Source organism: Lobosporangium transversale (genome assembly GCF_002105155.1).
Source record: "Lobosporangium transversale strain NRRL 3116 chromosome Unknown BCR41scaffold_45, whole genome shotgun sequence".
Lineage (NCBI taxonomy): Eukaryota > Fungi > Mortierellomycota > Mortierellomycetes > Mortierellales > Mortierellaceae > Lobosporangium > Lobosporangium transversale.
Genome location: NW_019029023.1, coordinates 58,694 through 77,006, shown reverse-complemented (window position 1 = coordinate 77,006; position 18,313 = coordinate 58,694). Strand labels below are relative to the sequence as shown.

General features: G+C 39.5%; 5 protein-coding genes across 5 annotated transcripts; 3 read left to right on the top strand and 2 right to left on the bottom strand.

Annotated features, from left to right (window-relative positions):
• Positions 1 to 3,326: 3,326 nt before the first annotated feature.
• On the top strand, positions 3,327 to 3,748 carry BCR41DRAFT_360822 (hypothetical protein; the record flags this gene model as incomplete). The annotated part of the gene is made up of 2 exons (XM_022025424.1): positions 3,327 to 3,617; positions 3,706 to 3,748. A coding segment is annotated over exon 1 (271 nt), but the record flags the coding sequence as incomplete, so codon positions are not given.
• Positions 3,749 to 4,055: 307 nt separating this feature from the next.
• Positions 4,056 to 4,998, top strand: BCR41DRAFT_360821 (hypothetical protein; the record flags this gene model as incomplete). Its single annotated transcript, XM_022025423.1, has 3 exons — positions 4,056 to 4,346; positions 4,420 to 4,577; positions 4,721 to 4,998. Coding segments are annotated over 3 exons (663 nt in total), but the record flags the coding sequence as incomplete, so codon positions are not given.
• A 212-nt stretch (positions 4,999 to 5,210) lies between these two features.
• BCR41DRAFT_326948 (NUC188 domain-domain-containing protein) lies at positions 5,211 to 8,838 on the top strand. The gene is made up of 8 exons (XM_022021639.1): positions 5,211 to 5,286; positions 5,396 to 5,488; positions 5,625 to 5,671; positions 5,778 to 5,942; positions 6,071 to 6,244; positions 6,426 to 7,129; positions 7,250 to 8,387; positions 8,549 to 8,838. Exons 1-8 carry the CDS (start codon positions 5,223 to 5,225, stop codon positions 8,792 to 8,794), a joined length of 2,631 nt encoding a protein of 876 aa, XP_021877579.1. The 5' UTR covers positions 5,211 to 5,222; the 3' UTR covers positions 8,795 to 8,838.
• Positions 8,839 to 9,364: 526 nt separating this feature from the next.
• BCR41DRAFT_373954 (P-loop containing nucleoside triphosphate hydrolase protein) lies at positions 9,365 to 10,730 on the bottom strand (the record flags this gene model as incomplete). Its single annotated transcript, XM_022026830.1, has 3 exons — positions 9,365 to 9,971; positions 10,115 to 10,388; positions 10,628 to 10,730. The coding sequence occupies 3 exons, from the start codon at positions 10,728 to 10,730 to the stop codon at positions 9,365 to 9,367; spliced, it is 984 nt and encodes a 327-aa protein (XP_021877578.1).
• Positions 10,731 to 16,412: 5,682 nt separating this feature from the next.
• Positions 16,413 to 17,708, bottom strand: BCR41DRAFT_311584 (hypothetical protein; the record flags this gene model as incomplete). Its single annotated transcript, XM_022021042.1, has 2 exons — positions 16,413 to 16,509; positions 17,482 to 17,708. Coding segments are annotated over 2 exons (324 nt in total), but the record flags the coding sequence as incomplete, so codon positions are not given.
• Positions 17,709 to 18,313: the final 605 nt, after the last annotated feature.

Sequence of the window (18,313 nt, the reverse complement as noted above, 5' to 3'; positions counted from 1 at the left end):
TGGATATTTTCAGCCGATGGAGCTTATTTCTGTCTCACCATGGTCATGTAATACCCCCAAAGCCATCCTTCCTCCACCTCGCATTGTCACAAGTTATCCGCAGTTGCGCGCCACCAAAATATTTCCTGCACTAAAATTGGTGGCAATTACAACTGCGCAGCACAACAATCCACTTTCGTATTATTTCAACTGATCTCATCAATGCCTCTTTTCAACTTTTTATAAACACTACTCTTCTTTCCCACTCATATGTATATCAGCTTTTTCCTTTATTGTGATACTGGCTCTTCCGCTGCTGCATCAGGTACGGCTCCGCTGACAGATTGAATGGATTAGGCTTTTAAAATGATATTCATTGTGTACATACCAAGAGGTCTTGACAACTTATTCTAATTCTACTTTTTATTCTTTGTACTTGTTATTATCTGGCTTGACTTGTTTATTTATGAATCAGGTATATCATCTTTGGCTTTTACTTTTATTCTCTTGCTCGTGAGTTTGTTTTAATCTGTTATTTCTATTTTTTTAATCAATTTCCCTGTACTTCTTTGATGGTGCATTTCAGGGTTGTTAACTGGTGAGTGTCGATCGAGCAGCTTTTGTTTTTATTCAGCAAACGTCTTGGTGTCTAATAATCTTGTCTCGTATTTGGAAACTTGAAACATAGTCGAGAATATCAAAAGGATTGTAGGTAATTCCCTAGCGCCTGGATCGGAAGCAGCCAACAATCTTACCAAGTTTGTGAAAGGTCATTCCGACTTTGAATTGCCTCGTACGACTGGTATTATCGCTGGGTTACCGAGGGTTTGGCTTCGGAACCAGAATAAGCCTGTCGACAATCGGCCGAACCTACTATTTCTGGATTTACCAGACCCCTCTCAGGTCAACATATCGGCGGAGTGACCTATTTTAAAGGGAATTAATGATCTGATTAAGAATAATACTTCAGGAATCGTCCCCATTTTCGGAGTGAGTGGATGCGGCAAGACCCGTGGCGTGCTTGAGCTATTATCTTGTCAATGGGGATTTTACTTCAACGCTTCTGGAAATGACTTGGGGTCGGGTGACATGACTGTTCTAAATGACGAGATTCCGAATCATCTTACGGAAGATCGAAGCGCTAACAACTTCCAGCTATTCGATTAACGTTCCTACTATTGCTTGCACGACTAAAGATCCTCCAATACTGCTTGCAAGTTCCGAATAATAAGAGTACGTTTACATGTGCAAGATGAACTATACTCCAAGCTTGTCCTTACATGTTCAACTTGGATGTATTTGATACACTTTTTCGAGCCTTTACCCAACTAGAGTGAACAACAGGAGCAACCTTACGCGCCATGGTAGCACTTGAATTTGAGGCGACCCAGAAACTTCTTGGTGTTATTTCGGGTGCTTCAGGATCCACAAGATTTTTAGTAGTATACGATGAGGCGCGGATCCCTGGTGAAGCTTACCCTAATGAATTTGAGCCAACGATAGCGAGAGAGCCTGCTCGGTCATTGCTTTATCCTATTTTGCATGCAACTCGAGGCATCGCAGGTTTGGAGAAACTCACGATCGTCACTGCTGGGACAAGACTTTGTATTTACACTCTTACATGGGTAGAGAAGGGTGGATCTATTCAGGAGGGATACAGCAGTCCAATCATTTCAGAATTGCTCGAATCATTCTTGGAATATCTGAAGTTTGACTGCATGGAGTTCCCTGGATGGGTTGGTTATGAGTCAGTCAGTACTTATATCACCAATCTTAAGGGCCTACTTAAGGACGAAGCCGCGAAAACTCGCCTAGATGAACTCCTACCACCACAGGCTGTTGAGTTGATGGTGAAAAAACTTGTTGGCCGTTTTCGTCCAATCACCAAAGCGATTGAGAGGACCATCGAATTCAACACGAAAGATGGATGGAAGCGAGCAGTCGATCTTGTAGAAAAGGATCTTGTCTCATACGATTTATGTAGAGAGAAAGCCAACCTCTGCTATGAACTTATTCGGTTGGAGAGAAAATTTACTCAAAATATTAAGCTAGCCAAGGATTTTAAGAATCCGATGCTCAGCTCATGAAATTTTAAAGCTACTACTCTTTCAGCGCTATATGTATGGAGATACGAGTATAGTACTTCCAAGGGCAGAGCCTTTGTTAGTGGAACACGCTCTAGGTAGGTTCAGTATTGTCGGGAAGAAAACAACTACTGTGGTAGACGAACCATTTGTGCTGGCCGCAGTAGAAAACTATTTCAAGGCGCAGGACCCTGAATTTGTAAATAGTTTAAAAGCATGGATGGAACAAACAGACAGTCCTCAAGCCCAAGGACGTGGGTGGGAGCCGATGATGATTGGCGTTTTCATGGACGTATTTCAATCAGGATCAGAGAATAAGAATCTTTGTAACTGGGATCACAGCCCAACGATCCGTTCTATGTGCGAAGAGCTCGATGGAGATGCAGAAATAATCGGTTTACGCGATAACGGCAACCAGGGGGTCACGCATGAGCATATTTCAATGAAGGATTTCATGTCTGCCCATGTTAACAACAGCTCAAGACACGAAGATATGACTGTTCCCCCGTTTTACTTCCCGTCAAATATGCCTTTAGGGCCGGATATAGTCTTTTACATTCGAATCCAGGAAAAAATCTTCCCTGTGTTTGTGCAGCTCAAGCTTCGACATGCTCTTACGACTTTTGAAGCTAATAAGGCCGTGGATACAGTATCGGAAAAGAGTATCAAGACGCATGTTGGGGAACTCAAGAATTACTGTCCTTGTAATACTTTTGTTAGTATAGTAGTTGCATATCCTGCCAAACTATTAGACAGCGTGAGTCGCATACAGGGGCTTAGTCCTAAGAAGGTTGAGGATAGGGAGAATATGCTTGCAAAGTTGCGCAAATCTAAAATACCTGAAGCGGACCATGACCTAAAACAAGTGTTGATCAAGATCGATCAGAAAGATATTCGCAAGATTTTCCCAGCGGAGCATGTTGATTTTCTGGATACAATCAAACGCAAGTGGAAAGATGAAGATGCTGGAAACCAAGTCAGCCCTCAGAAAGTTATGAAAATATGAAAACAAATGAACAGTTGTCTAGCTAAATAAACTCATTCGCAAAATAAAAAGAGTATGTAACGAATCGATAAATAATTCTTTGCACAAAAACTTCAGCTTTACCTCAATGCTTTTTTTAAAAATGTAATGCTGCTAGGGCATATTGTATTTGCAATATTTGTTAGAAGTGCGCAATCACAGCTCTTCTTTATTACTGTATAAGGGATCGTTTATTATTATTCCAAAATCTCGTTGAATAAAAAAAGGCATATATAAACTGGATCTTGCATACTACACCATGGATGTGGTTCTGATTCTGGATGACGTGTCATCTATCTTTGGTCAGATGACAAGTGTTACCGCCATGAGAGGTTTTCACAACGCTAATAATGATATATTACGAGACTTCATTAAGGCATCCAAGAAGGTGATTGCCTTGGATGCTGAACTGACAGACCGAGATGTTCAGGTCATCAAGGAGCTTCAAGATGATGCTCACGTTATCTATAATATATTCAAGCCACAGCAAGGACACCGCGTCTCTTTTTACGAGAATGAGGCCTATCTGAAGTTAAAGGTTATTAACTTAGTCAAGTCTGGAAAGAAGGTGTGGATATGTATCACACAGAAGGCTGAAGATACCGAAAGTTTACATACTGAATTGAAGGATATGGGATTCATTGGGATGTGTATCACTGCGAATTCCCTGGAGTTAGAGAGGTCATTTGCACAGAATATTGACGAAATCGCGCCAACTCTCGACTACTTTATCCACACTCTAACCATCATAGTTGGGTTTGATTGCAATATGCAACACTTTGATTACGTTGTGGGGCTTTCATGTCACAAAGTAAAGTCAGTGTAGAGACATGTAGGCTATGCTTAGAAGAGTACGGTACGTCCAGCAAAAGGAATACCTTGTCTATATCAGCAATTCAACAAACAACTTTCCAACAGCACACGACGAAATAGTCAAGTATTTTTGCAAGTAAGAGGTTCAAATCAAGGAATGCGCTCTGGATACGAATGGCTTTCCGTTTAACCTGCGGGTAGGGCAATATCCTGGAGTGAAGCATGATGTTGGTGATATTTACTACACAATATTCATCAATGCATTGATAAAGAAGCATTTATCAATGAATGGTTTTCTTCAGCGTTTCATTGTTCAAATGGTTCAGGTTGGCTGCAGAGTTGTCAGACTACCTGACCAGCCCAAGGATCCCAAGGTTTCTGAATCCCTGAAACAGAGGGCAGCCGCCCTACTTCAGGCCAAGTACGCAGGGCTACCAAAGGCCAAGGTAATTGATTGCGAAGAATTACTACGATTGGAGACAAAGTCAGGCCTTTCTACTGAGGAGCATTGCAGTGCAGGAATTCGGGATTATGGACGCCTATGACATTGAGGACCCATTTATCCTTACGCCTGAATGGGTAAAGACTTATAGTGACCCAAAAGAGATGAAGGTCTTTCAGAATCTGCGAGTCTTGAAGGATGACCCAGAGTTGAAGATGGCAATGCAGAACGACTCGTATCCCCTCGGGAAAGATCAAGAAAGGAGGAACACTGGCGCCATACTGCATAGACTATACCAATCATAGTATACCAAGTTAAAGTATGCAAAAGATATCCTCTTTGCCTGTGGTTATGACTTTCATTTAATTCCAAATGTAGAACATCCACTGCTCTCAAATCAAGCCTGGATGAGCAATGGGAATCGCTATCGTGGAACATGCGGAATATTTTCATACAACTTCCAATCCCGTACTCATCTCATAGCAACTGGAACTTCAGGAACCAACAGAACTTCGCCAACTCTATCTTGAATGAGGTTCTTGTTGTTCATATAGTTGGAATAAATAAGGAAATCACAAGCTATCATATATAATACATGAGGAAAGTGGGGAAGAATTGGGAAGGTTTCTTCAATGATGGAGCTATATGAATACAATGGAGGGCTTGATTAAATTACAATATTGTACTCTTTTTAAAAAGTCATGAATTAACTATTAACCGGGGCGACTTTGAACCCTTACAACCTAGAAATTCCTAGGCTCATCACCAACCTAACAGACCGCGACTGCTTTTGCTTCCTACGATTCAAAGCCACAGCTCGAAGCATTATTTATTTCAAGCTTTTCCCTTATTCCCCTCTGATATCACTCTCCTTTTATCAATGGACAAGGGTAACAACAAGCGGCCTGGACCTCCTGATAATTCGGGAAAGGACAAGAAGCGAGGTATGAAGATTCATTCATGAACATGTGTTCCATGCAAATGCAATGAAAGAAAAAAAAAATTCTGCTGACTGGGGTTTACTTCTATATATATATATATATGTATATTTAGCCCGAATGCAACAGGCACGTTCTATACAAACTCAAAATTCTGCTCCACTCTCTCCTTCATATCATGGATCAGGCGCATCATCATCTACGCCAGGTATGTGATTGATCTCCCCCACCTCTAAAATGAGATAAAAACTAAAAGTGAGATTGATCTGGTTGGTTGCTTGGCTGGTTGTCAGTCCCAAATTTGATTCATCTGTTTATGTCCTTCATGATTATTAAACTCATAGGCTCTGTAAAGACCATTAGAACTATAGATGTTGTCAGTTTTACAGAGGTAAATCAATTTTTACGTATAAATGAATTATACTATCTCTTTTCCGAAAGTCAATTCTAATTTTTTTTTTTTTTTTTTTTTTTTTTTTTTGGCCCTTGAATAATAGGCCCGCGCATTTGAAATCAACGCGATGCACACAGCAATGGAAAGTTCAAAGAACTCAGCAGTTCAAAGAGCATTCCAGAGTTTACCCCGCAATCTCCGGCGCCGTGCTGCAAGCCATAATGTCAAGCGGCTTCCTGTCCGTCTCCGGGAACGTGCAATGAGAGAGGTTAGAAAACCAAAAGGCAAATCAAACCAACTGAGCAACCAAAGAATCAAACATTTTTTTTTATGAGTATTCTTTTTTGCTCAACCAATGATTTTTTTTTTTTTTTTTTTTTTATCTTGACTTTTTAGGTAGAATTCGATCCTGTCAAGAAGGGCAAGAAACCCGATAACAGGCATAAGAAGCGGCGTCCTGGGACCATTTCACAGGAGTATCTCAGACGGCAGGGGACTAAGCGCTGGTTGGAAACACATATATGGCATGCAAAGAGAATGAAAATGGTCGATATCTGGGGATACAAACTAGTAAGCTCAAGAACGAAGGAGAGATGATCAAAATGTTTGAAATTTATATTTTGTGTATGAGAGAAGGAGCAAGGCTAGCCATTAATCGCTTTTCTCTTCTCTTCTTTCTTTCTTTCTTTCTTTCTTTCTTTCTTTCTTTCTTTCTTTCTTTTTACTTTATAAATATTTATTATTATACAAGGCTGAACATTCGAATGAGCATGGAATCCGATCAGCCTACAAGTCTAGTCACCACCAATGTATCCTGCAAGACTCATCGTATTATGGATGTCTGGAAATTACAGGAATAAAGAAGGCGATTTCAGATGTATTTGCCCATATGCTGGATCCAACGACACCTTCTGTAGGAAGTCTTCGTTATGTGACTGGGAAAAGACAGTTTACGGCCTACCTCTATGAATTTGACAGCTTTCCACAAAAGATGATTGCTCCCGCGACATTTCTTTGGAGACAGAGTCCTAGTGGCTCTCAAGCTACTGATGATAGTATCAGTCATATGGATATTGATATCAACGAGGGGGAGCTTTCAAAACAGGGCCAGCTTTGGATCTGGATTCATCCTTCAGCATTTGAGGACGCAAAAGCCAAGATTCAGGAAGCGATTTCGAAAGTCAATAGCAATGACAGCGGAAATAAGTCTTCCAAAGACCATGTGCAGATGAAGGATTTAGAAAATTCACTGGTGATGTTTGATTTTACAGGTCCTAGATCTACAGCTCTGTTACAAGCGGTTCTAAAGCCAACTCTACCGCAGTCACAGATTATTACGACTAATAATTACGAGGAAGCGCACAAAGCCTGGGACGTTTTATCGACATTGAGGACATCATCTTCCCTCCCTCCTGGAGTTGTACTCGGATTATTGGTAGATGATCCACGGTTAACGTAATGAAAAAAAAAAAAAAAAAAAAAAAAAAATTCAATGTTGACAACCAGGTTGAAAAAAAAAAAAAAAAAAAAAAAATTGGAGGGAACTCATCGTGTTTCATATTTTTGATTTCATAGATTTCCGCACAAAACTGCACCCAGACCTACTTCACCTATACCCATATCCAAATATAAAAACCTTCAAAATCTTGTTACAACCTGGCCTTCCAATGTAGCACATTCGATGTTATGGGAAGATAAAGAACGGGACCGGCTCTTGAATTCCTTGACGCCCGAAGCAAAACTAAATGAACGACGTGCTCAACTTTTGGTTCCTGGAACTAAACTCGCAGCTACAGAATCCGACCCACGGATCCCTATTCTTCTAATGCAACGGGAAGGGAAACCACATACCCGGCGCGCTCCTGGGGGTGGAAGCAGTGAGTTTGAATGTGGCTGGACATTAATCCTACCAAAGGGGTGGGGTATGCCATTTTGGAAGAGTTTTATCTTTGCGGGCGCTCGGCCTGGAGGGACACGAGAACGAAGGAGCTTTCATTTTGAGACCAGGCAGTCTTGTTTCCCATATGATTTCCCTAGTACAACAGCATATTCGGTCTATGCAGAAGAGTTTAAAAAGGAGGCCGAGGCTAAATATAGTCGTAAGCCTATAGCCAAGAGGATCAATTATTCGAAAATAGGTGTGCAAGATCCATTTGGGGCAGTTTGGCCCAAGGCATTGAAGGCTGGTGTTACCATGTTACAGGGAAGCAAAGACGGCGGTGATGGGGTTGATGATCGCACTGAGGATAAACAGAACCAGCAACAACAAAAGATTTGGTTACTACAAACGCCAAAGTTGATCACAGCATTGACAGAAACATCTCGCGCATCAGCTTCAAATGGGGAAGATGTGGCTAACTCTAGGGAATTGACGATCGAAACATTAAATCAATCTGTTATCACTGAGTCTCTTCAGGGCATCCTCAGTAGCCCTTGCTTACAAGGAATGAAAGGGTCTCTTCCACGAATCGAGGACGCGTTAGTTCGAGTGGGGGTGGATTTCTTGGGCAGAGGTACCATTGGTATGAATGGAATGATATATGCCATCCCTGAAAAGCATTACCAAGAATGGGCCACTTATGTACAACTCAAAGGCAAGAGAACTGTCGAGGGCCGACCTCGTAAAGAAAAGAAGGAGATTAATTCATGGATGGACTCTGATAGCGAAGAAGACGAGGATGGCGACGAGGAAGATAAAGATGTGACAGATCTGGTAACGTTGTAGCTTTTTTTTTTTTTTTTTTTTTTTGAAAAAAGTTTGTGGATTATTCTATGACCTCGGACACATTTTAACTTTATATTTATTTTCTCCGCATGTTTATTACTCTTTATTATTATTATTATTATTATTATTATTATTATTATTTTTGGTAGGAAATGGCAATACCGCCACCAGAGACACTTCTGGGCTATGTGACAACAGGTCAATATTGCTATAGCGAGGGAAAGAGCTACGGTATTGCATGTTGCTCTGCTACTGGCCTGGCACATGTCATCGAGGCTGAAACACGACAACGACAGGGATTGCAGAAGGGTGCCAAAGCGCCAAAGATGATGGTCCTTGTCCGAAGTATCCGGAGTAAAGTCACTCGCCTGGCAAAGCTTACGATTCTTTCGTAACAAAATTAATATAATAATGTAATAATAATAATAATAAAAGAAACAATAAATAAATGAAAGAAAAATAAATGTGGAATAAAATTTAAAAATTAATAGATAAGAAAAAAAGATAGAAATAGGTAGAGGTAGAATAGACAGAAGATAAAATTAAAGAAAATAAATAAATAAAAGGAAAGAAAAGAAACTAAATATAATAAAAGTAAATAAAGTAAAATAAAATAAGAAACAAGTAAAAATAATAATAAAAATAAAAATAAAATCAAGAAAAATAAAAAATAAAAATAATAATATAGAAAAATAAATAAGAAAGAAAAATAAAAATAAAAATAGGAATAAAAAAAAGAATAAAAAAAAGAATAAAAATAAGAATAAAAATAGAATAAGTAATAATGACAATAGAAATAAAATAAAATAAGTAATATTAAGAAATATAAATAAAATAGATAATAACTAAGTAACAATATTAATGAAATTTAAAGATAAAGAATAATAAGTGATAATAAAGTAAAAATCTATACTTATTTATTATTAATATTACTACTATTACTATCGTGCTTATTCCAAAGGTTGTTAAGAATGGTTGATAAAATCGTCTTCATTATCGCCATGGATCACCCACCGTTTTGTCTTTCGGACCTCATTCCAAAGACGCTTCATAGTCACTTTGAGATAATCCGAGTGCTTATCGCAATCACATTTTCCGGCCCCCAACGCAAAGGAACAGATGTTTTCAGCCGTTGTTAAGAAGACCATCGGTATTGATGGTACTGTATCATCATCAAAATCGGATACGGGAGAGAGAGAGGGGGAATAAGTGGTTGCAGAACGTGGCTTTGTGAAACTATTGGACGTTGATACAGATGGGGAAGAAGAAGAAGAAGAAGTGGAAGAAGAAGAGTTAAAGGAAGCCATAGTGGTGGAGCGTGATGTGGATCCTCCTGTAGATTTATTAGTAGAGCTCCCATTGACCGCGGCTGGGCGGTTAGGAAGCTTTTTAAGGATATGCTCTCGGATCTGTTGCTGGAGAACTGTGGTCATCAGTTGCTTTGCCTCTAGAATCTCTCGATCTCGCTTAAAGTCACAACCGGTAAAGACAAGAATCACGTTCTCCCAGACATAGGGGAACTCCTGCATGATATCGTTAAAAGTCTTGAGGATGGTCATGATGATATCCACACTAAATGATTTTTTTTTTAAAAAAAAAAAAAAAAAAAAAAAAAAAAAAAAAGATGATGATAAAGATTAAGAACCAGTCTGTGCGTCAATATCCTTTAGCCTTACCACTATTTCTTTTTTTTTTTTTTTTTTTTTTTTCTTTACCTCGAGTTAATCTTAAAGACCAACAAGAATGCGGAGACTCCAAGACGGGAGCCGATTGAGTGGATATAATCCTTCAAAATGGGTATGTTCTTCTCATCGTCTCCTTCTGTATCGGCTAGACCTGGTGTATCCGCCACAGTCACCAAGAATCGACGATTGTCCTCAAAACGAGCCCAACCTGAACGCTCAGCAATTCCTTTGGTTACTGCTCGAACAGATGCACTCGCTTTTAGTTCATTTGTGCCCATGATTCGGTTCAATAAGGATGATTTCCCTAGTCAATAAACAAATATGTATTTTTTTTTTTTTAAAAAAAAAAAAAAAAAAAAAAAAAAATTAGTTATCAAGAACCAAGTCAAAAAAAGATAAATAAATAAATAAACTCTTCTTTTTTTTCTTTTTTTTTTTAAAAAAAAAATAAAAAAATAAAAAAATAAAAAAATAAAAAAATAAAAATAAAAATAAAAATAAAAATAAAAATAAAAATAAAATAAAATAAGATAAAATAAATACCTTGTCCAGTCTTGCCAATGGCCACCAAGACAACAGGTCCTGGTCCGTCTGCAATATGGCTAGATTCAGGTGGTGGCAATGGAGCTCCAGTTGCAGCGGCCATTGCGGCAGCTAAAGCCGCATTCTTACGTGGGGCCTTTGGAACATGATGACTGAAGAAATTAGCATTCAGGGCTGTATTAGCAGAAGAGACAGTTCTTGCTCTGGTTAAAGAGGTGCCTGATTGATAAGATGGTGAGGATGGAGGCGAGAGGGTCCCCTGGGTTTGGTGTCCTTCTCGCTTTGGACTCTCACCGAATTGGATGCTCGCTGCTCTGCCTCTGTTTATTGTTGGTGTGGTGGTGGTGGTCATGGTCGGGTTGTAGGGTTCAGTCTCTCGGGTGAGACCATTATGGGGTGAAGCAGGAGGGACGGCGTCAATTTGTCCTACTAAATATGAATTTCGATCCAGAGTTGTGTATAGTGAAGTGGCGGGTCTAGGAGCTAGAGGAGGTGGTGTCAGTCCAGGAGTAGTTGGTAACGATGGAAGGGCCTTTTCTAATAAGGTCGAGTCTTGTATAAAAACAGTGGGTCCAATTGGTGTAGATGCTGGGGCTGCAGAAGTGGAGACTGTTTCATTGTATGGACCTTTCAAAGGCTCTATAGTACTATCGCATATTGGCGTTGTTGATGTTGATGCGGTTGCCGTTTGTGTCCAGACATCGGAGGTTATTGAGTTGGATGAATAGCTTGGTCTCAGGCTCATGAACTGCTCATCTCTTTGCTTTTGATATCTCTGTTGCGAACGAAGTGTCTCTCTTGCTGCAGAGATTGATACTGCGGATTTGGTCGGGGAATGATAAGTCGTATTAGCTCCATCGTTATCTTCGCTAGCATTAGTGGGTGGCTGAGAAGCTGAGGATGGTGATGGTGCACGTGGAGGTGGATAGGTGTCTGTAGCCTCTCCTTCTCCTAGGGTTCCAAAGGGATTGTAATGAAATTGGAAACTATTATAGTTTAGATGACCACTGCGTGGGGCTCCTGTTGATGCTGTTGGTGATGTTGTTGCGATTGATGGTATGCTTTGCTGTTGCTGCTCTTTCTCGTTCTCGTTCTCCTGATGTTGTTGATCGTGATAGCTTATGGGTGACGTAACCAAAGTGTCGCTTCTTGGGGTTGGATTAGATAGGTCTGTCCTTGAGGTTCCGTAATAGGGCGCCTGATACGGCTGAGCAGTATCGTTATTACCATCACTACCTAAAGGCTTGTTGCTGACGCTAACGAAGAGGTTTTCCATGTCCCTGACAAGTTCCCTTTTTGTGCCTGGCTTTTTTTTAGTTGAATGTGACTTTTGCTCTAAACTTTTTTTTTTTTTTTTTTTTTTTTTTTTTCTTTGTCGATGAGAGCTGGGCTGCCTGTCCACTTGTCGCTCTGTTACTCCTGTTTCTCTACTAACTGTTCTTCTGATGAGGAGGAGGGTGATGTGAAGTTTATTTTTTAATTGAATGTAAAAAAAAAAAAAAAAAAAATGAGTAGAAGATTGTTCCTCTTGGTTGAGATGGTCAGACAAGGAAATGATGCGCGCTGTGAGACAACAGTAAGGGGGGAAATAGTCAGCAGAGCAAAACAATAACAAAGATAATAATGTAAATAATAATATAATAATGATAACAAAAATAACGGTTTTGCTTCCTGGGAAATAACGCCTGTGTTACTTTGTTAATCTCGACTAAAAGTTGTTTGGACGCGTAACCTTTCCAACCATTGTTATTTATTACCATTATTGTCCTTGGTACCTTTCTAAAGAAGCCAGCATTATCATAGGAAAACGTTGTTAAATATACAATAATGGCGATCCTGGCTCACCCTTTTCAATTACTGCGCTGTCTGTGGAAAGAGTTTGGGGGAAAAGGTATCAGGAAATATGCTGTAATTAAACCAGACAGGTTGTTTTTCCTCGCAATAGGATCCCAACTGTAACCTTGGTGGCATCTTCTCTCTTCTGATCCGTTTAGAAAAGCATGAATTGGTGTTTTGGTCTAATCCATAGGGCAGGAGGGGGAGGGGGGGGACAGGAAGGGGGGCAGGGCGAGAGAATAATCCAAAAGACTAGGTTCACTGTATTTGTCAAGCCAAAGAAGTAAATCATTAAATGCTCCATGATGCATTATTCAAAATGACTAGGAAGCTCTGAAGATAAAGTTTGACATCCACCTCTAAGAAGTGGGAGTGAAGTAAAGTGAAGTCGAGTAAAGTGAAGAAAAAGAAGGCACGTGATATTGTTGCGCGAAAACGCAAAATGGGCTCTTCTGCAGAAAACACAGACTGGCGTAGAATGAAAAGATGTATGCAGCAAAAAAAAAAAAAAAAAAAAAAGTTCTTGTGCCTTCATCCTTTTGGAAACCAACAATACAACACAACATTGTATACCACTATTTGTGAACCGAGAGAGAAAGAAAATAAAGACAACAACGGCAGTGTTGCATATGAAAGTCTTCTTTCTTTCTTTCAATCTCTCTTTCTCTCTCTCATTCTCTCTCTCTTTCTCTCTCTCTCTCATTCTCTCTTTCTCTCTCTGTATGTATATATATATATTTATATGATAACGAAATAAAACGAGGTGAAATTTTATTTGCTTTGATTTGATTTCATGATTATGAGCCTAAAAGACCTCCGGAGGATATCATAAAGTGTGCAGCTCAGTAACAGTTACAAAGCTCGTCACAGAAATCAGCCACCGACCGATCAATTCAGTCTTTAAAGAGTATCTGTATAATGTATAAAATGGTGATCTAATGATAAATAACATGACATATACACATAGAGTAATAAAATATATAATACAATACAATATAATATATATAGTATAATGTTATATATAATATCTCTTGCATTGCATAAACTCACGGGAGGGAGAAAGATGACAAGCATATCGCGTCATTATGCCTATACCCAGCAAAAGAAAAGCAAGAAAAATGTTTATTTTTCGATTATCGACGAAGATGCGATATCACTTTTACTAGAAAACAACCCTTTTCTTTCAAGAAGAAAAAAAAAAAATTAAAAAAAAAAAAAAAAAGAGAGAGGGAAAGTATAGTTGAAGACATTGCTTTTAAAAGGTGCATATATATATAATATATATACGTATATACAATACTTTTTAGAACGCATAATTGTTTTTTTTTTTTTTCCTCGATGTAGACTAAGATAAGCTTTACCAGATTCTGCTGTTCGGCCAAAATGGTTTTTTTTGCATAAATGTTCGATACTCTGTAATAGTTTGAAAAAATAAAATAATATAAAATATTATAAAATAACAAAACACCCGGTTCAGGAACCATCATCATGACCGCACTAAAGCTAGTATGAAAGCTAGTATGAAAGCTAGTATGAAAGCTAGTATGAAAGTTAGTATGTATATAACATATGTAACGATATCACGATATCACGATAACAATGTTTTTATTTTCCTTTTACAAATGCATCCTAATTTCCTTTTTCGTTAACGTGGCTCTAGCTTAACTTTTAGCTTTTTCTTAGTTTCCAAAGTCAAAATATTAGGCAATGATATTTGAAAAAATCATCCCTGATGACGCCTCCTGTGTGTTTTTTTTTTTTTTTTCCTGTTATGACTATGATGGTGATGATGATGGTGATAATTACATATTCTTTGAGTTTACCCTTCACTAATTACTATTGGTACAGAAGAAACGGAGGGAAAAAAAAAAAAAAAAAAAAAAGGCCGCAGAGAAGAAATAAAAAATTCAGGGCGGTGGAACCCACAAGAGATTTTCGTCCGCACCTTTCGAATCCAAACAAGTGTTGCTAATATTTAGTCCGCATTGTTTACCTTATCACAAACTAGTCATTGACCAACCTCTGTTGGTTTTCTCTGACAAAAAAATTGTAAATATGCCCCAGTTTTTAATTGCGTCAATTCAAGAATTGGATTGGATATGTTACATATTATACTCTATTATATATCATTATATATATGTATGTGTATATTTTAATTTATTTATTTATTTATTTATTTGCAACACTGATAAACTAAACATCGTAATACAAAAAGAACAAAACGTGTGCCTGAAAAGAGGGCGCAGGGCCTCTTTTCTCATTTTCTCTTTCATGCTAGTGAGGCAAAACACAAAGCAGGATGATGTATATGGCATAAAACTACAGGTAGAAATACGGAAAAAAAAAGGAGAAGAAAAAAAAAAGAAATAAAATATTTACACAGAAAAAAAAGAAACAAAAAAAAAAAAAAAGAGGGTAGAATATGATGCAATGAAAATAAACTGGTGGTAAAAAAAAAAAAAAAAAAATGTGTAGAACATATCGCATGAGTGCATAAGGTGGCTTATGGCTTTTCCACACATATACACACAAGTTCGTCATCACCCTATACCTAAAACATCATAACCGTGTGTTTGTTTCAGTCGAGATGCATGGCCATGTTCCTCAAAGGTCGGTAACTTTGGAATGTATTTTCATCCTCCCCAAACGTTCCACGACGCCCAGAGTCGGGTCCAGGTACGGGTGCGTCGTATGATGAGAATTCTGATTTGATACATGGTGAAATAGATCGAAACCGCTGGCTAGCTGTGTTTGTTTTTGTCATCTCAACGTCCCTACCCTGAGACCAGAGTTCTCCAAAGGCCTCAAGCGCCTTCATCTCGTCCTCGGACACATCCACGCCATTTGCTGGAGCAGGTGATCCACCATGCATGTCCCTCTCGGACAGATCGGATGAATAGTGTACTGCTTTCTTGGCCTCTTGAATAGGAGCATTCAGATCAACGAGTGATAGTCGGCGTGTCTTCGTGGGCGGGTGATCCAGATGTGGTGCACAGCCATCGGTGATGCTCTGTGATCGGAATCTCCCATAAGAAATAGAAGGGAGCCGAGGCTTGATCTCTGGTAGGAACAATGAAGTTCGGAGCGGTGGAAGCTTACATTCTTCCAAAGAAACAACACTCGACCTGGGACTTGATTCTATAGGGAAGCTCGGACGATAGTAGTCTTCGGAGGATTGTTTGCGATGATGGAAATGGCTACGGTCATGGACACTACCGTCATCCGAATCCATGTCATCAGAATGAGACGAGTGAGCAGGTGACAGAGGGTGTCTTAAACGCGAGAAAGAAGGGAGTTGTTGCTGCTGCTGCTGTTGTTGTTGTTGTTGTTGCTGATCAAATGTATATGAACCACCATAGGGATGCCCCTGATCTGGAGGATTATAACCCAAAGGAGGGAGTGGAGCGCCCATGTGATGGACGTCATTGTGCCTGTCTGTGTTTGCCAGGAATGAATGTTGATCGAGTCCAAAGTCAAGGCTTGTTCGATGATGCAACTTGGATGCATACCATGTTTCGGCAGTGGCAAGATTGATTGAGGACTCTAGAGATCCTCGACGGTCTCGAATCGAGTCTTGTCTCTTACGGATTTTACCAGTTTCTTTTCCAAGGGTCTTTGACCGCTGCCGTTGCAGCTTGCTTGCCGACAAGGGGGATGATGACAAAGGGGTCACGGACGATTGCCAGACTGGAGTGGAAGAACGCTCATTCTGGGGAACATCAGGGGTCATGGTCAGCGAAGGCATGGATTGCACACGTTCATGGCGGCTCTTCCTTGGGGCCTCTGAACCCGATCCGGAGGAAATGGAGCCACGCTTGGCCCTTGTTCCCTTGATGCTTCCACGACGGAATACGGACCCATTAAGATGACCGGCCTCACTCTTTCGACGACTCTCGATAGCGATCTTATTTGCAATGCTTTCAGCCGTTTCACCATCAGCACCCTTGGTATGAGTCTGAGTGTGCTGCACCATGTTGTCAAAGCGACTGAACATTCGAGTGCATCCATCTACTACACATTGGAAGGGCTTTTCACCAGTATGTTTTCTATAAAAAATAATAATAAAATAAAAAAAAAAAAAAAAAAAAAAGAGAATAGGATGACGGGATAGAAAAGAAGGCTAGTTAGTTTCGACGCGTCAAGACTAGAGCACATTTCGCTAAGGATGATGTCGTTTTAAACAGTGTCAAATCAGATTGAAACGTTGATAATAGGATTGAGGGATGAAGTATGTAAAGGCAACGTCAAACAATATCCGCTTTTGTCTAATTTTTTTTTTTTTTTTTTTTTGAATGTGTATGGGTTCCCCAAGATGACCAAAATCTTAATAGCAACGTGTTGTAATTGCTGTGTTCAGAGCTTTAAAAAAATAAAAATAAAAATAAAAATAAAATAAATAAAGAGCAGGTGTGGACGTTATTGTCAAATGAACTTTAAGTTGAGGTGGCCATTTGCAGTCAATTGTCATGATAGATAGAGCCAATAGGATGATGATGACGATAATGATGATGATAATGATAATGATGATACATCGTTACTAGTCTCTTTTCTCCTTGAATGTTTATTACCCAAGGTGCAGAGAGATCGACGCAATCGGCACAGTTAATGCATCCAACCCTGGTAATGCTTATTTTGTTGTTGTTATCTCTTTTTAGCTGGAGCGCATATTTCATTGTGACATCCAAGCTGGGGGCTGCAGCGGAGAATGTTTGTATCGGAATTTTATGACATAATCCTTTTTTTTTTTTTTTTTCATTTTCATCATTCAACCTGGTCCAAGCCAACAAACCAGTATACACACAACACACACAGACACAGACACACAGATGCATACACAGCATACACAAATACACAGACAACAATAAGCTTTCTATATACCGAGCTCTATATCCAAAGGGGACCCAGCTTTTTTCCCTTTTTACCTAGTAGTCTCAGTTTTTTTTTTTTTCTTTTTTTCTTTTTTTCTTTTGTTCCTGAGTTGAGTACCAAAAAAAATAAAAATAAAAAAAAATTCTTACCGAGCATGACGAGCCAAATGCTCGCTACGTGTAAAGACCATGCGACAGTCACCAAAGCCGGTGCATTGAAAGACCTTTCCCTTGTGTGTCTTTGTGGGTTGAACATCGTTTGTGTCTGATTGATTGGAGTTCTTGGACTTGTTTCTATTGGTTTTGGTGCTGTGGGAACCAGTGCTGGTATAGGAGTCTGAACTTGATTGTTTGGTGTTGGTGTGATAAGGGTCCATATCACGGTGATATAGTTGGTCAGTGTTACTGCTGGGATAGCCTAGTTGGTCATCATGACTGTAATCGTAATCGAGTGGATGTGTCAACTGTTGTTGTTGCTGTTGCTGTTGTGGTGGATAATAATATGGGCCAGGGGCCGAACTAGCGTATTGATATTGAAGATCCATTGATTGGGATGGCTGTTGGCAAGAGAGAGGAAAGGGGAAAGAGGAGGGAGGGATTGGAATGAAGGATTTGAATTGAAAGAAAAAAAAAAAAAAAAGGAGCAAGCAGAGAGGATGATTGTTGTATGTGTTCTGTGGTAAAGCTCTTTTGTACTACCAAGAAGCCGGATCGAGAGGAGAGAGTGAAAAAAGAAGAATAGATATTAAAGTCAGAAAGAGAAGCGAGAAGCAGAGAAAGAGGAAAAGACAGAGAAGAAAGAGTCAGTTGGGGTTTTGAGTAGAATACAGAGTTGAAGAGACAGAAACAGAGGAAACAAAGAAGAAGAAAAAGAGAAAAAGAGAAAAAGAGAGGGAAAGGCAAAGGGCGGGATTTATAACGTCAAGAGAAAGAGAGTCGTAAGAGGGGGGGAGGAAGGCGATAGAAATTTGGATTGTGATTG